Source organism: Xyrauchen texanus, chromosome 43 (genome assembly GCF_025860055.1).
Source record: "Xyrauchen texanus isolate HMW12.3.18 chromosome 43, RBS_HiC_50CHRs, whole genome shotgun sequence".
Lineage (NCBI taxonomy): Eukaryota > Metazoa > Chordata > Actinopteri > Cypriniformes > Catostomidae > Xyrauchen > Xyrauchen texanus.
Genome location: NC_068318.1, coordinates 10,886,015 through 10,905,922, shown reverse-complemented (window position 1 = coordinate 10,905,922; position 19,908 = coordinate 10,886,015). Strand labels below are relative to the sequence as shown.

Here is a 19,908-nt window from a genome sequence, read left to right as displayed (position 1 = left end):
TTTAAATCCCTTATCCTAAGTATGACTGATACAAACACAAAGGCTGCAAGAGTTGTAAATGAATAAAACCTCAGATGCAGTTTACTGTTTAACCAAAATCCCATTAATAATACAATTAAGATTCGGTGCATAACACGGGACTTTTAAATATAAACAAGTCTGAAACACACTGGAAAATCTCATTTTAAAATGATGGAGACTTGGCTGTCTTATGGGGGTCACTCACCTGACATGTCTGGTGGACGACATGGCATGTTCTAAAATTCAAAACCATAGTTTTTTATGAAAGTATGCACACCGCTGCTCTGTGTCTGTTGCCGTTGCCCAGCTACGACTCTGGAGGCTGCTCAAATTTCTGCCTGGCCACGGAGTGCAACTCGCATAGATTTCCATTAAATTATATCATAGATTATTTACTCTAGCCTTCACTGGATAATATATTGTTGAGTGTGTATCTTTCATATTGCTTACACAATGTATTTTCAGTTACAAGTATGTCTTTGTAATGGGGTTCTTTAGTGGAAACAAGGTGGAAATGTGACTTCAACTCAAATAGGTAATCTTTTATTTCCTAAACTCAAAACATGAATTTAATTGGAACACAGCTAGGGTATGTGTGTGCTAGCTCCAGAGGCATTTCCAGCATTGAAGGACATCCGGTGCTTAGCCCAGACCATTTTATGCAAATACAGGGATCACTCAAATAGTTTTTTTTTTTTTACAGTAACACTTTACTTTCATTCAAAGTACATCTTAAATGTGTGAGACTTTAGTAGAACATAATATGAACTGTTGTGTATTGGTATATTACATTTTAAGTCAACAAAACAACTGTCCTAGAGAGTTCAGTCAATCTCTTTTCACCTGCTCCTGTCGCTCTCCCTTCTCATCAAGTGTTGCTGTCTTTTTCTCTCTCCTTCCACCAGAAAGCTGTTTAATGTTAACATTAGTTTAACATTATGCACACACATATACACACACTCTCTCTCTCAACACACACACATTCAACATACAACATACACTATTCACCTCTTGCTGTCTATCTGGTGTCCTTCTCATTACTTGTTATATTTCACTCTTTCATCACTTGCTGTTGTCTCTCTCATCACTTGCTGTTGTCTCTCTCATCAATTAATGTTGTCTCTCTCATCACTTGCTGTTGTCTCTCTCATCAATTAATGTTGTCTCTCTCATCACTTGCTGCTGTTTCTCTCTCTCTAGTACTATCCTCGACTAACTCATCCTCTCTCCTCCCTGAATCATCTGTGATGTAAAAGAACAGATACAGCACATAACTTATTGCAAATCAGCTTCAAACAACTAATTCATCAAGTGCTACATATTTCAATTTGTAGACCAATACCATTGAAGAAAATGCATTGGGAAGAGCAGATCAGTGGGATTGCCCAAAGATCTATCATGATTCTTGAATTTTCATGTACATTACCAAAGGGTTATAACAAAGTCATCACAAAAGGGTTATATAATAGTGAGTAAAGTGAGGTAAAAAAAACATTTTATATAAATAATTTATATTTTTTGACATATATAGTCAAAATGATGTATGAGATAAAGCAAAGTTAAAAAGTCCTAAGTTAAAGCAATACATGAATGACTTTAGTCTAAGTTCATTGACACACCATGGTATCAAACTGTATATAATTCTCAATGTTCATCTGTCAAAATCCTTTCATTAGGATCATTAAGAGCATTGCGATAAACAATGTTTCACTTTTAACTTTCTCTAAAGTAAAGTGACTGATTAATTGTTACCAGTTTCCATGCCTGATTCTGGCACAGCTGCTGCTGCTGCTCCTCAGTCTGTTGCTCATCTTTGCTACCCTCTACAAAACCATTTAATCAAATCAAAGTGTATATTTACTACAAACTAATATCACAAAACAAGTCACACATACATTTTATGTTAATGCTTATTGGTTATCCTTAGAGAAAACAACACCTGATAAACAAGGAAAGTATTCAGTGCAGTGGGATAAAACTAGTGTTTCTGGCTACCTACAGCATGAACAATAGCAAGGTTATGTAGCCTACACTTTTCTAGAAATGGGCACACTTATCTCGAAATGTGTAGCCGTTGTTTATCTTCAAATGCGATGATAAGCATGCTGGCCCAAGTGCTAATGTAGCCTATGGTAATAATTAGCCTACTGTGGGTGAAAGCCAGCCAGATGATGATCTTCAGACTTTAAGGACCAAAAACAATTTGAATTCTTACCCACTGACTTCTTTCGGAAAAATCCCCAAAGCCTAATTTGCTTCGTTTTTGCTGTCTTTCCTGCTAACTGCTGTTAACTTGCCACTAAGTAACGTTAGTTGATGTCCACAACTGTGCTAGCTCCTCCCCTACCTGCTGCATATTCAACAGAGAGGAAGAAACGTAGTAGCCCATAGGCTACCGACAGCAAAGAAACTTATTCTATAGGCTAGATTATTTTGAAGAACCATATCTATTTTTACAGGCTGTATGCAGTATGAGAAAAGCCAAAGCACAATGAAATAAGGCAACTTATGATTTCGGGGGTTTAACTAGGCTATTGTCCGTTTTCATATTTGTCAGTCAACCTTTCAAAATATATTCGGGGCTACACTCAAAACATTCGGGGCTGAAGCCCCGGCAAAATCGGCTGACGCCGCGTCTGGCTAGCTCTCTCTCCCAGTCTCTGGCATGGTTCCACCTTATATCGCTCTCCCCATTGCTCACTGCAATCAGAAACAGTTGTTAGATATATTGTGCTCAGGTGTGTGCACCCTTGCCGCTTTCTCTTTGAATGAACGCTCCACCACGCCCCCACCTCTAAGTACCACCCGACTCAGGCCATGAAACCATATGGCCGGTCCCTCATCGTAGTAACGATTCTCCCTGACCAATCAGTGATCTGGAGTGTTTTGACGTCCCATTTAGTATCGGCTCAGCTCACTTGGAACCTCGACCGAGGTGGTACTAAAAAAAGTATCAGGTACCAGTTACTATCCACAGTGGAAAACCCCCAAAAAGCGAGCAGAGTCGGGTTGAGTTGAGCCATACCGTGCAGTGTAAAAGCCCCATTAGTTTCTATCAGCGATAGCGTTCAACTAATGTACAGCACCGGCCTCTCCTCCATCACATGTGAGATCACCGCTCCCAGCCCTGTGTCCGAAGCGTCTGTCTTTTAAACAAATGGGAGAGAGAAATTAGGTGCATGTAAATGCCTGTTGACATGGCTCCACCGGTTCTGGAGCCCCCTTTTTAGTGAGATCAATCAGCGTGCTGGTGACGTCCAAATAATTAGGCACAAACCTTCTATAATTGCCAGCCAGCCCCAGGAAATGTCTCACCTTCTTTTTGGTCTTGGGTCTCTGGCAAGCCGCAACCAATGCAGTGTTATCAATTTGGGGGCACACTTGCCCATGACCCAAGTGGAACCCCAGATACCGTACCTCCACCCATCCAAATATGCATTTCTTGGGGTTTGTCTTGAGTCCCACTTGTCACAGCGACCTCAGAGCAGCCCTCAGATACTGCATATGCTGCAGCCAATCATGACTGTATGATGATGTCATCCAGATAGGAAGCTAGAGATCGGACTGAGAACTTGGTCTGTAAGGTGCTGAAACATAGCCGGGACCCCGAACAAACCGAACGTAAGTGTCATGAATTGGTGTTAGCCAAACGGTGTGGAAAAGGCAATTTTTTTCACGGGACATTGCCGTTAAGGGGATCTTCTAATCTTCCATTGGGTATGCGTCAAATTTAGACACTGCATTGACTTTTCTGTAATCCACACAGAACTGAACCGACCCATTGCTTTTAGGGACCAGAACGACCGTGATGGACCAATCGCTGTGGGATTCTTCTATTACTCCCATATCGAGCATTGCATCTAATTGTTCCCGAGCTCATGGCAGTGTGGCACCGGGACGGTGGATGAAGGAAGGTCCAGATACATGATAGCAGGTGCCAGTCCGACGTTTGCTTGAGTGGTCAGTGGGTTCCCGCAAAGTTCTTGGGATAGCGAACTTCATGGCTCTCTTTTCCCCTCTGTACCATCCTATAAAAATACATTTATTTCACCCATGACTAACGTGTAAGAGATTCTCACAATATTTTTCATATATGATATATTTTTTTCAATAACATTGAAAATGTAAACATTTTATAACAAAATTCCGAGCAACAATTGTCCGTCTAACCTTCCAGAGTTTTGCAGTGAAATGAGGTGCCTAGGGTTTGTCTTGATTCCCGACAGGCATGACGAAATATGCCTTGTATGCCTCACATGTGGGAGGGCGTGCCTTGCTCAACCTTGGAGGAGGCAGGAGGGTAAAAAAACAACAACAAAACGAAAATTGGCGAGAGATAAAGGCCAACACGGAGCGACAGAGAGAGGGGAATAAAAACACACACATCGGTTCTCAGATGCTCCTTCATGTGGTTACCGATCACTCCTCCACCCTCTCAGGCAGACGGCAGCCGCATCTCCCGGGCGGACCGGAGTCAGACCGACCCCCAGTGGACAGAACACCCCTCCGTGTTCTCGCTGAGTCGTGGGGACTCTTCGCCGCCCCTGGAAGTGGCCCTACCACTCCAAACAGTCGGGGACTCGCTTCCATCCTCCCCTCGCGGATGGCGGTCCTCTCGACCCCTCCGCATTTCTGGTGGATGGCAGGGCACTCCTCCACCCCTTGCAGCAGCTCCATCGCTCCAGGGGGTGGGGGAGTCCAGTCCCCACTCGCCTCGCGGACGGCGGTCGTTCCCTGCGTCCAGGCAGTCGGGCTACTCCGTCCCACAGCGGATGGCAGCAGTGCTCCCCTGGATGGACGGCAGTGTCGAGGATTCCGTGACAGGCATCCCTCCTCCCTCCCGGGTTTCGGCACCAATGTAAAGCAGGTTGAGGGAAAGGAGGCGGCGAGAACCGGCTTGGCAATATAAATAATAGTTTAATGAAAAACTGAACCAAAAACACCCAAACATAAACACACAGAGCAGCTGCCCGTCATTCTCTCTCTCTCTCTCTCGAACCGTCGTCACCGGCCGCTTTTATCCCTCGCGCTCCCCCATCAGGCTGAGTTGGGACTGGGCATGCGTTCTTCCAGCCCGGCCACACCCTCCTCTGCTCTACAGTATCCACTTGAGCAGCTGGAACTAAACTGAACTGCTGGGCTTAAGGCCCCTGTATTTATACTACTATTTATATTACTAGAAAGTTCTACTCAGCACTGAATCTACCTGGAATGTTCTGGAAAATAGATACATTTCAAAATATCACTGTCCTGGTCACAAAAGCAAAGTTTGTGGGGAATAATAGCCATTTTCTATACTTTTGAGGCATAAGCAATTAGGAAGTAACACTTACTACCTAGGAACAACAAAAAAAAATGTGTTACACGGTGTTATCTAATCAAACTGAAGGCTGGCACCAGGATGTCTATGCCCAAAAGGTGCCATTTCCGGTAAAAGTGAAAGAATTCTGCAAGAACCAACGTCATAAACTCTCACATAGAAGATCATCTCCACCTGAGGCAACACATCCTAGTCCCTAATAAGGACCATAAAATGCAAATCTCACTCACATCTGCCCCCTCTCTTACATACCTCACCTCTGGTCACTTTAGAGTCAACAAATTACTAAGTTATGACTTATCCTGTTCTGTAATGTAAAAGTTTTTTGATAATACATGTTTGGTAGCATCCAAGATGTCTCAGTGCAACTGAGAAACGGTCTCATTCCCCTTCAGCAAGGTCAAATCACAAGTAAGATTTAAGAACTTAGTAAAATACTGTATTCTATCAGAGGCATGCCCCTCCCAGGTCTCTCACAGGAACCATATGCTGTATGTAGATTAGGTGTATTATTTGTAAACATCAAACGACCTACTCAATTACAAGTTTCAAAGGTTTACTTACAACCCCTAAACTGTAAATCAATCCTGAATAACATCAAACAATCACATCTGAAATAACAATAGAATCGTTTGGCACTTCAGGAGAGATATCAAATGAGCTCAGGGAATCTGTAGTCAGATCTCCCACACAATTGCTGTATATCATTTTCTCTACCAGGTATGCAATTCTTATTTCTTATGTTTTGATAAATGTTTAAATTTGATTTATTATTGTCTAATTGGAATTGATGAATGTATTATTTTACCTGCTAAATAATTTGCTACATTTGAGTTTATTCTGATTTACTCTGAAATTATTGTCTTAAATATATTACGTTAAATCCATGTTTCCACAAATCTACAACCAGGTTAGTAGCGGACTAAAGCTCAGTTCTGAGTGGAGCATGGGGCACACGACTGAGACTTTAGAGCTCCAACTAACAGATTGGCATAGATCAAGTGTACTTAGAGTGTACAGGCTCGACATGGAATTTCCGTTTTTTGTTGACCGAGCCTAAATAGGGTGTAGTCTAAACCTCTGCTTATTGTAATATTTTTCTAGCTAAGTGTGCATAGGAAACTATGGCATGATTATATAAAGCTATTTTTAACTTGGATATTGTTGGTCTATCTTTGTAAAGTTTAGTGGTCATGACCTCTGGGTAGAAATAATGTAACTCTAATTAAGTGTTTACTATCTAAGGGGACTAAACAAAATACATTTAGATAAAAGTTTAAGCATGAGCAGCCATCTAATTAGTATTTAGTCAGTTACCTCTGTCTATTGACCAAGACTGGCTAATTTGTGACCTTGAGATCCACGTACACGGCCAGCGCGAGACTCTCTAAGTGACAAAGGAATCCGAATGATTGAGTACAATATAAAATAGAATTAAATATGATGATCAAATGTTAAACCAAATGTAATAATAATAATTAAGATTGGAACATTAATATATCCTTGGAAACTTTTATAATTGGAGTCAGATAAAATAAACCGGTATCATAAAACGAATAATATAGTTATTTAATCGGAACAAAATAACTTAAACTTAATGCGCACGATAAGACAGAACACGCAGGAGACCTTCAGCCATGCCATTGGATACGTCCTTGGGCCTTTAGGTGCCTTCCCCCTTACAAAAATAATGAAATATGCATTGAAGTAAGAATACAATTATGGATGAATTTTGATGATGAAAGATTTAAATACAGAAAATCCCCATGTGGCCTCAGTGATTGTTTTTATTTCACCTCAAGAGGCCGCTGTAAACTGTAGAACCGATCCGTTTACCTACACAGTGAAGCAAGACACCTTGATTTCAAACTTTGAACTTTATTTTTTATTTATTTTAACAAAAACTTTTAATGAAAATGGAAAAAAAGAAGTGCAATTACAATGTGTGTTGTTCAACTTTTTGAAAGATGGCTTTACAACAGTTGTGAAGGGCAACATCTCTCTGGCAAAGAGTAAACTATTCTATACTTCTATACTTCATCTGTGCATTCTCTACTGGTCGGGTATTTCGTTGTCCATGTGTGTGAATAAATCAGTTTTGTTCTCTCCTTCACTATATATATATATATATATATATATATTGTAATATCCAATTACATCAACAACCCCTGGGCTGAGTGATCGGTGAATATTCTTGCTTTAGTGATTTTGCATTGAAAATTTCATTTATTCAAAAAACTTAAATACATTTCTAAATTCAAACTGCACTCCAAATGAAATGAAAAAGCAAATAAAATAATGAACTGATCAAAAAAATTATATATAGGCTATATAAGTATCCAACTTTCCATTTACCATCAGGCAAGAATCCGTCTAAACATGCAGGCGGACAATTACTTACACAAATGAAGACGTAAAAACAACTATAAATGTAAAAATAATAATTATGATGATAATTATCACTGAAATATAAATCATGGTTCGAGGTGAATGTGTTTTTGTATTATTTTATGTTATAATCATAGATGTATAGGCTGCAGAGTTGGTCACAATGAACTGCTCTGTGGAAATAAAGTGAACTGAACTCAAAGCATCTTCTGAGCTGAGATGTCTGAGGTCATTTGCAGCACTCATAGACGATACTGAAACAGTAGAACCTTTAAGATGCACGTGTTCCATGAGACTTCACGCCTCTGGTCATACATGCACATAGACAGCTTTTCTGTCATCTGTTCTTAATAATATAATAAAGTGTGCTTCTTCAAGCGACCACTAGTTGACTAATGGCTTAAACTAACCACTGCTAGTGGACAAGGAAAATCTTTGGTCGGGGGTATCCTTAATATCAATCTACCTCTAATAGCAAGCATTTATGTTTATTCAATTGGCAGAGACTTTTATAAAAAGTGACTTACAGTGCATTCAAGGTAAACAGTTTATGTGCGATCCCTTTGATTCAACCCATGATCTTGGTATTTATTCACTTTGTGACAACAAATGGTCTCCACCTTTACTTAAGCGTTCTCCTTTTCTCTGCACAGGAGGCCATCCAGTTAGACGGTGAGATCCTGTTTGCTCTGCTCAAGAGGGTGTCCCCTGTGGCCTACAGGCACTTGAAGAAGCATAAGATTGACCCTATCCTCTACATGACGGAATGGTTCATGTGTGCCTTCTCTAGAACGCTGCCCTGGGCCTCCGTCCTGCGCGTGTGGGACATGTTCTTCTGCGAGGGTGAGACTCGCACCAATGCACACTTAATGCACTTAATGATACTTAATGCACTTTACCCGTAGTTGACACCATGGCCCCCGCGGATGAGAAACTGTTTGCACTTTGTGTCTTGTGACTTGGGAAAACTTCTTGATAGTGTGACACATTACGAACAGCAGCATAAATGTTTCACACATTTGTTTTAAGTCAGTTAACGATATTGTGTTTTATTTGTGTTTATGTCAACAACACCTCCATTGCACATACATTTGGTACTTGGTGCGGTAAAGTGCATTCTAATGCGTCCCGGACAACAGTGAAGGACTGCTTATTTACTTAACACCCCGCTACTTTGCCAGTTTAATACCGATTTAATAGAAAGCAACTTTTTAAAGCTACGTTTTAAGGAAGCCATGCCAAGTTAAAAATAGTTCAACTTTTGACACTCAGTTCAGCAGATTAATTATGGTTTTAGAACAATGGACCAATCAGATGAATATGGGGTGGGGCATAAGCATCACGAGTGTATTGTCTGTGTACATTAGCAATAGTGTATGGCAGTTAATGCACCTATAAATGCATCTTCTATAATGTTGTATTCTGTGTGAACGCCTTTACTCTTTAATGTTAATATATGTATGTGTGTGATGTAGGAGTGAAGATAATCTTCCGTGTGGGTCTGGTGCTGCTGAAATATATGCTGGGATCTCAGGAGAAACTGAAGGCGTGTCAGGGCCAGTATGAGACAATGGAGCTGCTCAGATCTATTGAGCCACGATACATGCAGGAGCCTTTCTTAGTGCAAGAGGTATCACACACACATAAACTTGTATATTGTATACTTGTGAGAGCATGCCATATATTTATTTTCTTTTTTTATGAATTACAGTGCCATTACCTTTATCTTACCCTAGTTTCAAGTCGGTCATAAGAGATTTTATTATATTTGTGAGGACATCTGCAGAGATTTGGCCCTTACAATATAGCAAGTCAAGTAAACACACTGTTCAACTTGAGGTTGAAATCAAAGGAAATATGTTATGTATTAAACCTCCTTCTGCAGGACTGTTACGCAAAAGACAGGAGTATGTCTCTCCCTGCTGGTTAGTAAAGTCCACAGGCACATCCCTGTCTTGATCAGCACAATTCCATTGGTCATGTGATTCCTCTGAAAATTTGTCAATTAAAATTAAAAGAACATATTTTTAAGTAAATTAACATGAATTAGTATCTGTACAGATTTGTTAAGTTGATTAAAAGTTACAGTAAAGACATGTTAAATGTTACAGATGACTTTCTATTCAAATACATGCTCTATTCTTCCTACTTTCTTTCAAGAATCCTCCACTTGCAAGATATTCAGGTGAAGTTTCATCCCATGCTTTCTGTAGCTCTACAACATTAGATTGACGAGTTTCTTGATAAATTGAATTAGAATATGGCCATTCTAAGACCACAATTTGATTTTGTTTGTGTAAAGTGAATTGCAAGAAACGCTAGTAATCAATACTAAAAAAAAACACTATTGGGAATTTGTGATGTCCAAATGGCATTAGAGGGCACAACTGGCTTTGTCATCACGGGTACAAATGTTATTCTTAAATTAATAAAAAAAATTCAAACTGTAATAATAATTTGCAACAATAAATTGATATAAATAAATAAATAAATAAAAAACACTGCCAAAAACATGACTGATGCATCCTTTGTTAACAGTACCATTAATAAAAAAAAAAAAAAGGGCTTATTGATTCCAAACTTTTGGTAATGTCCATTTTAAGAGTGAGTTTCATAAACATGGTTCGGGAGGAGCAAGTGACCAATCACACTGCCAGAGTAACAGTATATAAACAGCTGCTTACCTCTATGTGGCATTGAGTCTTCTGGCATCCCTCCACCTCCCCATCTCCACTTGTCTATTCCATCAATAATTAACCTATGTCTGGGGGGTATTCGAGCTCAGGTCAAGTCTCGAGCCCTTCGCCCCGGACAGCGAGCCACACACATTTGTACTGTCGTTAAGGCAGGATTACATTAATTTACGAACTGCCCAAAACAACATTAGCCCAGAACTGTGCCCATAATTTCTGATTAACAAAAGTGTTAGCTCCCCCTTGTGTCAGCTTCAAGATCTTCCAAAACCTTGAGCTATGATCAGACTGTCTGTCCAAATCCGATTTTTGTACATATCCGATTGAAATCGAATCATATTTTGCAAGTCTGAAAGGCAAAAAATATAATGAAATACGATTTTTACAAATCTTTTTCAAGCTACATTCATGTGTGGTTTGAAATCCTATTCAAATCACATTTCTGTAAATCCATTTCAGTCTGACCACACTGATCAGATCTCAAGTGGCCTTATGTCAATTTTTCATGCTCTGTAAAGACACGTTATAGGCCTACGTCACACATTGTGGCAGGAAACATGCTGGCAGTGGTGTCGGAAATAAGCTGTGTGGTGGCAGATTGTAAGTCTAGCTGAGAATATCACTTATGGAATCTTCCTGCATGCAGCCACATAATTTCATCAAAGCTGGCTACCACACGAGTCCAACAGTCAAAGCTTTTCTGTCTGGACTATGCACCGCTTTTTAACTATGATTCTGGCAGAGATGGCAAATCAGATCTGATCAATTGTGATATACAGAAGTGTGAAGACAGTCAATCATGAAGATCGGATTCCGATCGGATACACAAAGATTTGGACTGACAGTCTGATCATAGCTTTGGATATGAATTCACATTTTCTGTTGTAAGTAACTTTTGAGTGAATTTTAAGTATGTATGGTGTAATAGTAATATTCATTTAATGTCAGCAACATTTACATCTATTTGTTATTATTAAATTCTATTTATTAATATTTATAACAAAATATAAAAATAAAAAACATTGGTGTGGCAATCTGCAGAAGAACTTGAGCATTGTAAAGTGTGTTCAACACAGTTTAATTACTACATATTTATTGGTTATTGAAGTATTAGAAAAATTTGACTAAATATTTACTAAATTAAAATACAAGGGACTGGGATGTGGAGAATGTATAAAGTAAAAAATAAATAAATAAATAAATTTGTAGAAAGAAAATATCTTTGGTTTATTTACAATCCCAATTCTAAAATAGTTGGGACAGTATGGAAGATGCTAAAACATTTTTATTTTAAAACATTTTATATATATATATATATATATATATATATATATATATATATATATATTAATTTCAAATCAGATGATTGCAACATGCCCTAAAACTTTGGTACAGCCAAGTGTTTACCACTGTGTTACATCATTTCTTCTAATACACATATAAAGCATTTGGGCACTGAATCCCCCCTTTCCTCCATTATGCAGCATATGGTATGCCGGTGGAGTTTTTCTGCTGCCCCCTTACCCATAGAGAGTAGGTGCAATAAACATACTGTCATACTGTATAGGGAGTACCAGTGCCAGTCAGTAATACCACACTGTAGATGAATAATACCAAGAAATGTATTCAGTAATCCCTTACCACATCCTTCTCAGTTTTAGCAATAAATGTTAATTAATAATACAAATTTTCTTATATGCCGAGAACTTTCCTGATCCATGACTTATAAAACATATTATTTATCTTGTTTATCTTATTTATGTATTTATCTGTGTTGTTTTGTATTTTTACCTTTTTTAATTTTATTTATTTTAATTATTAATTTATTTTCCTTCACCTGTACTTGTCTTTATGACTCATTATCTTGTCTTTGTACATTATCTTGAACATTTACATTGACTCTGTTTTAGCACAATGTGCAGACTTTTTAGATGGTCCCTTACCACACTCTCCATAGGATTAGCACGTTTCAGCACAATGTGTGGACTTTCCAGATGAACCCTTACCATCTGTATGAAAAATGTCCAACTTATATCAATGTTAAATTAACGATCTTGAACGATTTTGAACAGATCACAGGACAAATCGCATCCCGTATTGATTCGATGCAGGACGCATCAGTTCATATTTAAATACGGGACAATCCTGTATTTTATGGGACGGGTGGCAACCCTACCTGAAGGTCTCATGTGCAAAGTGTGGATGCAAAAAAATCGCAAGTTTATCTGGAGAAATTGTAAATCGGGAGAACAGCGGAAGGAGGGGAGGAACAACAATGGTAGAAACGTGGTAAAATTGGGAGTGTTGGCAGGTATGTTGTACAGGGCCTTCATCGCCGTATTGTGCACTTCATATTGGTCACACATTCTCAATTGGAGACAGGTCAGGACTGCAGATAGGCCAATCTAGCATCTGCACTGTCCGTGCACTTGTAATCCAGGCAGTATATGGTCTTGCATTGTCCTGCTGGAAAATGCAAGGATGTCCCTGGAAAAGATGGCGTCTGGGTGGCAATATGTGTTGCCCCCAAATTTTTACCTATCTTTCTACATTAATGGTGCCCTCACAGATGTGCAAGTTAGCCATGCCATGGGCACTGATACACCACCATACTATGACAGACACCGGCTTTTAGACCTGACACTGATAACAGTTTGGATGGTTCTTTTTCCTCTTTGGCCTGGAGAACATGACGGCTGTTTTGTTTTAAAAAAAATGGAAAAATAAGAACTCGTCAGACCACAAAACATGATTCCACTGTTGTACTTTACATCTCAGATAAGACGAGGCCAGAGAAGTCAGTGGTTCATCTGGACAGTGTTAATGTATGGCTTCTGCTTGCAAGCCTCTGGATGCAGCAGCAAATGGTGTTGACTGACAAAGGTTTACCGCAGTATTCCCGAGCCCACGTCATAATATCCATTACAGATTCATGATGGTTTTAAAGACAATGACGTCTGAGGGATCAGAGATCATGTGCTTTCAGAAGTGGATTCGGCATGCCCTTTACACACCAAGATTTGACTAGATTCCTTGAATATTTTAACTATATTGAACTGAAGAGTGTGAAATGCCCAAAATCCTTCCAATTGGTCTTTGGAGAAAATTGATCTGATGCATCTGTTTACATATTGGCGAGCCTCGACCCATCTTGAAGGACTAGGCTGGTTTGGAGCCTCATTGTATACTATAAAACGATTGCCTCACCTGTTTAACATCACCTTGTTATTGCAACTCTTCAGATTGTTATTTGTCCTCAATTGCCCATTTCAACTTTTTAAGAATGTGTTACAGGCATCAATTTCAGGAAAAATGTACATCTTCAAAAAGCTATTCAGTTGATTAGGTATAACATGAAGTACCTTGTCTTTATACTTATTTAAAGTCTGAATATAAGTCAAAGTACATTTACACTTTTTTTGTTTTTATTGGCATTTTGCTCCTGGTCCCGACTTTGTTGGAATTGGTGTTGTACAATAATTCAGTGATTCAGCTCTTTAATAATAAAAAAACAAAACAATAAAATTTGGATTTTCTGTCTCACTCCCCCATATCTACCACTCTCTCTGACTCTTCTTACCCTTTCAGATCATAGAAATTCCCGTGTCTGAGCGAGACATCGAGAAGGAGCACCTCTCACAACTCCGCCGCTGGAAGGAGACTCGTGGAGAGCTGCATTGTAAATCCCCAACCAGATTGCACGGTGCCAAAGCCATCATGGCTGCCGAGCCACCCAGCCACCAGGACCTCAGACAAAGCCCCACAATCCTCGTCAAACTGCCACAGGCCTCAGATAGCCAGGCAGAGAAAGGGAACAAGACAAAGAATAGCAAAGACCAGAAGAGAAAAGACACAAAGAACATCTCGCCACCCCTTAATCCATACCCGTTACCGAGTGACAGCCTTTCACCCGAATCACAGCACCTGCACAAAGACACACCCCTCCAGGGCTCCAATCAGAGCCTCAGTAGTGCAGAGCATGACACTTACCTATAAAATTCTGGAAAGGAAATCGGTAACCATGAATGTACTTGTGCAGAATGTTTACTGACGATGTTTAGAAGAGAGTCCTGCCTCCCCACTCTCAGAGGTCACGACTTTGACTGGACCAAAATACTTCTTGTGGGAACAATCACATAGGAAGAAATATTAGACAGGAGAAAAATTTCCATTTTATTTACGCTCTGAAGTTTTCAAGTGTGTTTACATGAATGTTTGTGTCTGTCTTTGTTGGGAAATGTAATGAAGGATGGATTGCAAGCTCACTCTCAGATCTCCAAATGAAGATTATATAAACTGTGCTGGAGGCAAAACATTCACATGGGACCCTCAAAATGTGGTAATCAGGAAGAATTTGGTCAGCTCGATCCAGTACAACATCTGAACCAGTAACTAGACTTCCGGTTCCTGCTAGTACAAAACACATACTGGGATGCAAGTACCTCCGTATTCATTAGGAGACCAAGTTGTCTGACCTAAAGGAATAGTTAGCCCAAAATTAACATTGTGTCATCATGTACTCATCTAATGTTGTTCTGTCGTTCTATATTCTTTTCTAATTTAGAAAGTCTGTTTAACATTTTAATATCAATCCTTCAATACAATTGCAGTGCACCTTCTTGACCACTAAAGGGCTCTACTGAGCTGTTTTACACAGAATTGGGAGCTGAAACATAGGTCACCTTTTATCACAGGACCAAATATTGCTGTCCCATTTCTCAGATTCATGCTGTCTGACATCATTGGAATCAGTCCACTTGATTCAGAACGACACTACTCTTATTTATATGGTTATTGGGAGAAATTAAACATTTTCTAAAGGCCAAGTTTGCACCCTACATCACAATAAATCCTGTGTGCATTCCATGTGTATGTTAGAATTATTGTCGTGACCTGTGTTTTGTATATTTAAGATCTAACATGATATTCTGTGGACATTTCTTATGTATATGTATGCTGGACAGCGATATGCATGATTCTAACATCATATTTCCATCTCAGTTTTCTAAAACTGAATGGATGCTGTAGGTAGGGCAAAATCTTCTGACTTTTTTGGGGGGAGGAATATATATATATATATATATATATATATTTTATTACTATGTATGTAAATAGGATAGCCAAGGCAATTTGTACGCTATACATTTTTTATGTTGCAAAGAGACATTTTATCACTGACTTGCTCTTGTAAATACTGATATTATGATGATATATATATATTTATGAATATATATGGGAGGATTTGCTGTGTATTCACTGATTGATGAGGTGTGTACATTATTCATGCACAATTGTACAAGTCTTTTCTCCCTTTCTTTTAGGGGATTTTGGGAGGGCGATATAATTTGGTAGGCTAGCAATGCCGTCTACTTGGTTTTTCTAGCTCAGATCAGATGTTAACATTTGACATCATCATTCAGTTGGCCAATATTTTGTTATAAGGAACGATAAACGGGTCATGAACTTGGTGTGCATGCCTGTTGTTTTGCTGCACAGCTTCATGCTCAGAAATGTGTTACAGGTGTCATTTTAGTATTAGAAATCTGGACTAAAAATATAATTTAGTATTTTTAATATATTTTAATATAATTTAAAACAAATGCATGAATGTGATATTCAGTAGACAACATGATGTCAGTTAAAGTGGCATTCATTTTAAGGAAAGTTTTGAAATGTATACATTTTTTAAGTGGCTCAAATGTCCAAGTACTTTTTGGGGCCACTATGTTGAAGCTGAGAGGGCTTCAATGGTGTAATAAAGCCATATTGCACTTTTAGTGAGTGATGTAACCATATTAATGATTTGTTTTTTTGATTCACTGAAAGGAAAGAGCTAGTTACATTTCAGCACTGTTTGTGAGAATGAAAGATGCCAAACGTCTATTATTTTTATCAGAAAATATATTTTAATATGGGCACTGTGCAAAACAGTTGTTTATTTGATAATAACTGAAGTCATATTATTTTTAAAATGTTATCTTTTTTGTTTGTTTCCACACTTAAGCTATAAATAACTTCCTCCTGTATGCAAGTAACATTTTTCAGCAAAAAAATGTTTTTCATGATTAAATTTGATACTATTGGAATTTCTGTTTCTGCATTTTTCGTGTCTCATGAATGATTCTTTGCTCCTGTAATTACTAAGTCAGATGGGGTACGGAGGAAAGAAAGGGAAGAGAGAGATTGAATGAGGGATGAGGAGAGGTGAAAGAGAGTACTGTGGTGCTAGTGTCGTGAGGACTGGACACCTGTTGTCCTTGCTCCTTCGCTCTGCAGAGATTTGCATGTCAAAGGTGCTGGTGTGCTCCCCTCTTCTCATCTCCTCATCACATTTCCCAGACCCCCACACCACTCCTGCCAGCGGATGTACCGGAGTGATCCAACCCCTATACTGACAAGTGCATCTAGAACGCACATTAGCTATAATAGCGGGGGGAAATGCGTATTTTAACGTAATATGTGTTAAAGATTCACAATTTATGATGCCAGTATTGTCAGATCTTATTGCAGATTTGAAATTTGTTCTTTGATCATAATCTTGACCAACCATTTTTGAGATTTTGGTCATTCTCCATTCAAGAAGATAGGAGCTGCACTGGCATGCCTGAAAATAGCCTCTCGAGACCATTTCAAAGATGGCCGACTGTGGACTGACTGGCTAGAAAGACTTTGACTAAGTTCGGAATGACACTCTACCCATACTACTCCCATACCATATGGCAGAAATAGTATTAGTATGCAATTCTGAGCTCAGCCTTTGTCTGTAATTGCCATATTTCCAAACGGCCATATCTGGAAACAGTTGGACGCATGCGCACCTTCATGAGCAAACTGAAACATTTTTGTAGTTATTACATTAATTTATTCCTAACCCAAACCCTTAACTGAACCATAACAGACAGAGACCAGCTTGATTTTAATTTTTACAAATGTAGTATGTGACTTCAAAGATGTTGCCACATGGTGGCGCTTGACCAGAATTTGGGTCCAAATCTGGGATATAATTTTTTGGGACTAGCACACCAAATTTATTTTGTGCACATGTTGTATAAACTTGAATGCCAAAATTTAAATTTTAGATGGCATTTATGTAAGTAGCCTAAACAAAATTAATACATCAACGGAGCAATATCACACGAGCAAGAGTGCTGTTCTGCATAAAAGGCACGGCTGTGTTTTCAAGTTAGTTTATGCACTTGTGCAGTGAGAATAGTTCCAAAAGAAGCCAAAGCATTAAGCACAACTCTGCACTCTGCACTGCTCTAGTTTTGAACTAGTTGGTTGTCGTTTGTAAACGAATCAGTGATTTTGAAAGAATCTTTTTGAGTGAACAAATAATTTTCATTCACTTCCATTGTTTCAGTGTTGAAAGTTTTAATGAATCAATTAAGTGATTGATTGACTTACTCTTAACATAAAAGACCCTCATGTTTCACCACCTACTGCCATAAGAATGCAATCTCTAGAAATGGTCATTGAATGAATCAATGACTGAAAAAAATAAACGTTTTTTTTAAATAAGTTGATTCAATGATTGAATGACTCATTAAATAAAAGACACCCATTGGTTGCCAACTATACTGGCATAAATATGCAATTATCAGAGATGGTCACTGAAGGATTCAGTGAATGAAATCACAGTTTTTAACGAATCAGTTGGGTCAGTAACTGAATGACTCATTCATAACATAAAAGACATTTTATCATTTATCGCCACCTACTGGTATGCAAATATGCAATTTCCAGAAATGGTTACTGAACAAATTGGTCAATGAAATGAAAATGAACAATTTATCAAAATCCCGCCACCCCTATTTGGAAAGCCATGAACACGGAGAAGTAGAGTGATACAAACAGTGAAGCATCCCAGTACTGTTGGATTGTATATCAGCACTCCCGGAATGCCGTTTGTCCAATCAGATTTGAGAATCGAAACTTACTGTTGTATAAAGTTTAATACACCCCTACCCTAAGCAATAGTACGAGTGAGGCTGACCTAAGCAAACACCACTAACTAATGAAGATAACCTCTAAAGTAACAAATTTACTTAAGAAATAGAAAAGAGAGTCTGTCGACAAATAATTTGTTTTGTTCAGCAATACAGTACAAAGAGAGTACATCGTTCTCCTTAAGTTCAACTGCTGACACAGTTAACACAGAGCCATGAGTGCCTTCCATTAGCACAAAATACCTGTTTCCCCCTAACTACTCAGGTATACACACACACACACACACTGACATGTGGCTTAGCATGACGGCTGCCGTCAAGGGGACATTCCTTTGGAAATCAATCTGGGTTTGACTGTTGAGTGCAGTGGGGAAGCTCATAAACCACTGAGCAGGAAACCCTGCTATTATTTACTACAGCTCAAGACAAAAATGTCTCTGTCCTGCATGAGGTGAAGCAGACGTCAGATCATCCAGAACGACTGTGTGGATTTAGCATTTCTTCCTCCTTTTGTCCTTCTTTCATTGTCATTTAAAAAAAAAAGTATTTCCGTCTTAGGAATAGTTCTCTCAAAAAATGTATTTGGTCATTACTTACTCACCCTCATGTGTTCCAAACTCATATCCCAGTACTTTTTCCATGGATCACAAAATGAGTCTACAAAAGTAATCAAATCTTCTCAAATACTCTTAAGTGCCCATTCACATATCTGCCTAAAGTAAGATATGCCTCTTATCATCATTCTTTTGTCTGTATTTTACCCTTTTATACACCCCATCTTTGCAGTAGTATCAGTGTCATTATAACGTACAATAACAGTGTAATTGGCACGTATTATGGCCCATATAGCATGTTAGCGCATTAGCACCATGAATTCAGAATGTAAACATTACAAATGACACATTATCGACTGAATATAGATTACTTAAAATGATCATTGAGTAGGTAAAACATCTTCTTTTACTGATCTCGTGTGAATTCTAGTCATAGAATGAGGCATGACGTCATTGATAACGCATATTAATGATATTAATGTCATATTAGTTGATGTAAAATCAACCGATTTAATCTATTAGTTCAATATTCATGGGTCCAATATGGGTGTGCATGTCTCTAAAGTTGTTCATACGAAAAATTATTTACGTATTGATGCTGTCAATACATCAATATTGTACAAGTTTATGCAAACGTAAGCTAATGTATGTGTGCTAAAACCACATTTTATGTAAAAATACATACAAATACTCATGATATCACACTGTATAGTATGTCTCTCTTTTCCTTTCTACTGTAATTCTTCAGTAATACAAGCACAGTGACTGGGCAGCATAAAATCTGAGACAGGTGACCCAGACGTCACCCCCCTCAAACCTGCAATGCCTAGACAGGGGGCAGCCATACATGCTGAAATAACCGTAGCATCTATGATTTACATGGGTGTCACTACGTACATTTCAATTGAAGGACAAAGAACAGAAGGATGTCCTGAGCTCTTTATACAGTTTTTATAGCATGTTGTATTTGCATGTATCTGCAG

The 19,908-nt window shown here is 38.6% G+C and overlaps 1 protein-coding gene across 2 annotated transcripts in view; it reads left to right on the top strand.

Annotated features, from left to right (window-relative positions):
- The window catches only part of tbc1d10ab (TBC1 domain family, member 10Ab), a 35,141-nt gene extending 18,641 nt beyond the window's left edge, over positions 1–16,500 (top strand). For both annotated transcript variants that reach the window (XM_052116335.1, XM_052116334.1), the window contains exons 8-10: positions 8,383–8,572; positions 9,205–9,359; positions 14,011–16,500. In XM_052116335.1, coding sequence (XP_051972295.1) covers positions 8,383–8,572; positions 9,205–9,359; positions 14,011–14,418 — 753 coding nt within the window. In that variant the 3' untranslated portion in view covers positions 14,419–16,500. The remainder of the gene's footprint in view (positions 1–8,382; positions 8,573–9,204; positions 9,360–14,010) is intronic.
- Positions 16,501–19,908: the final 3,408 nt, after the last annotated feature.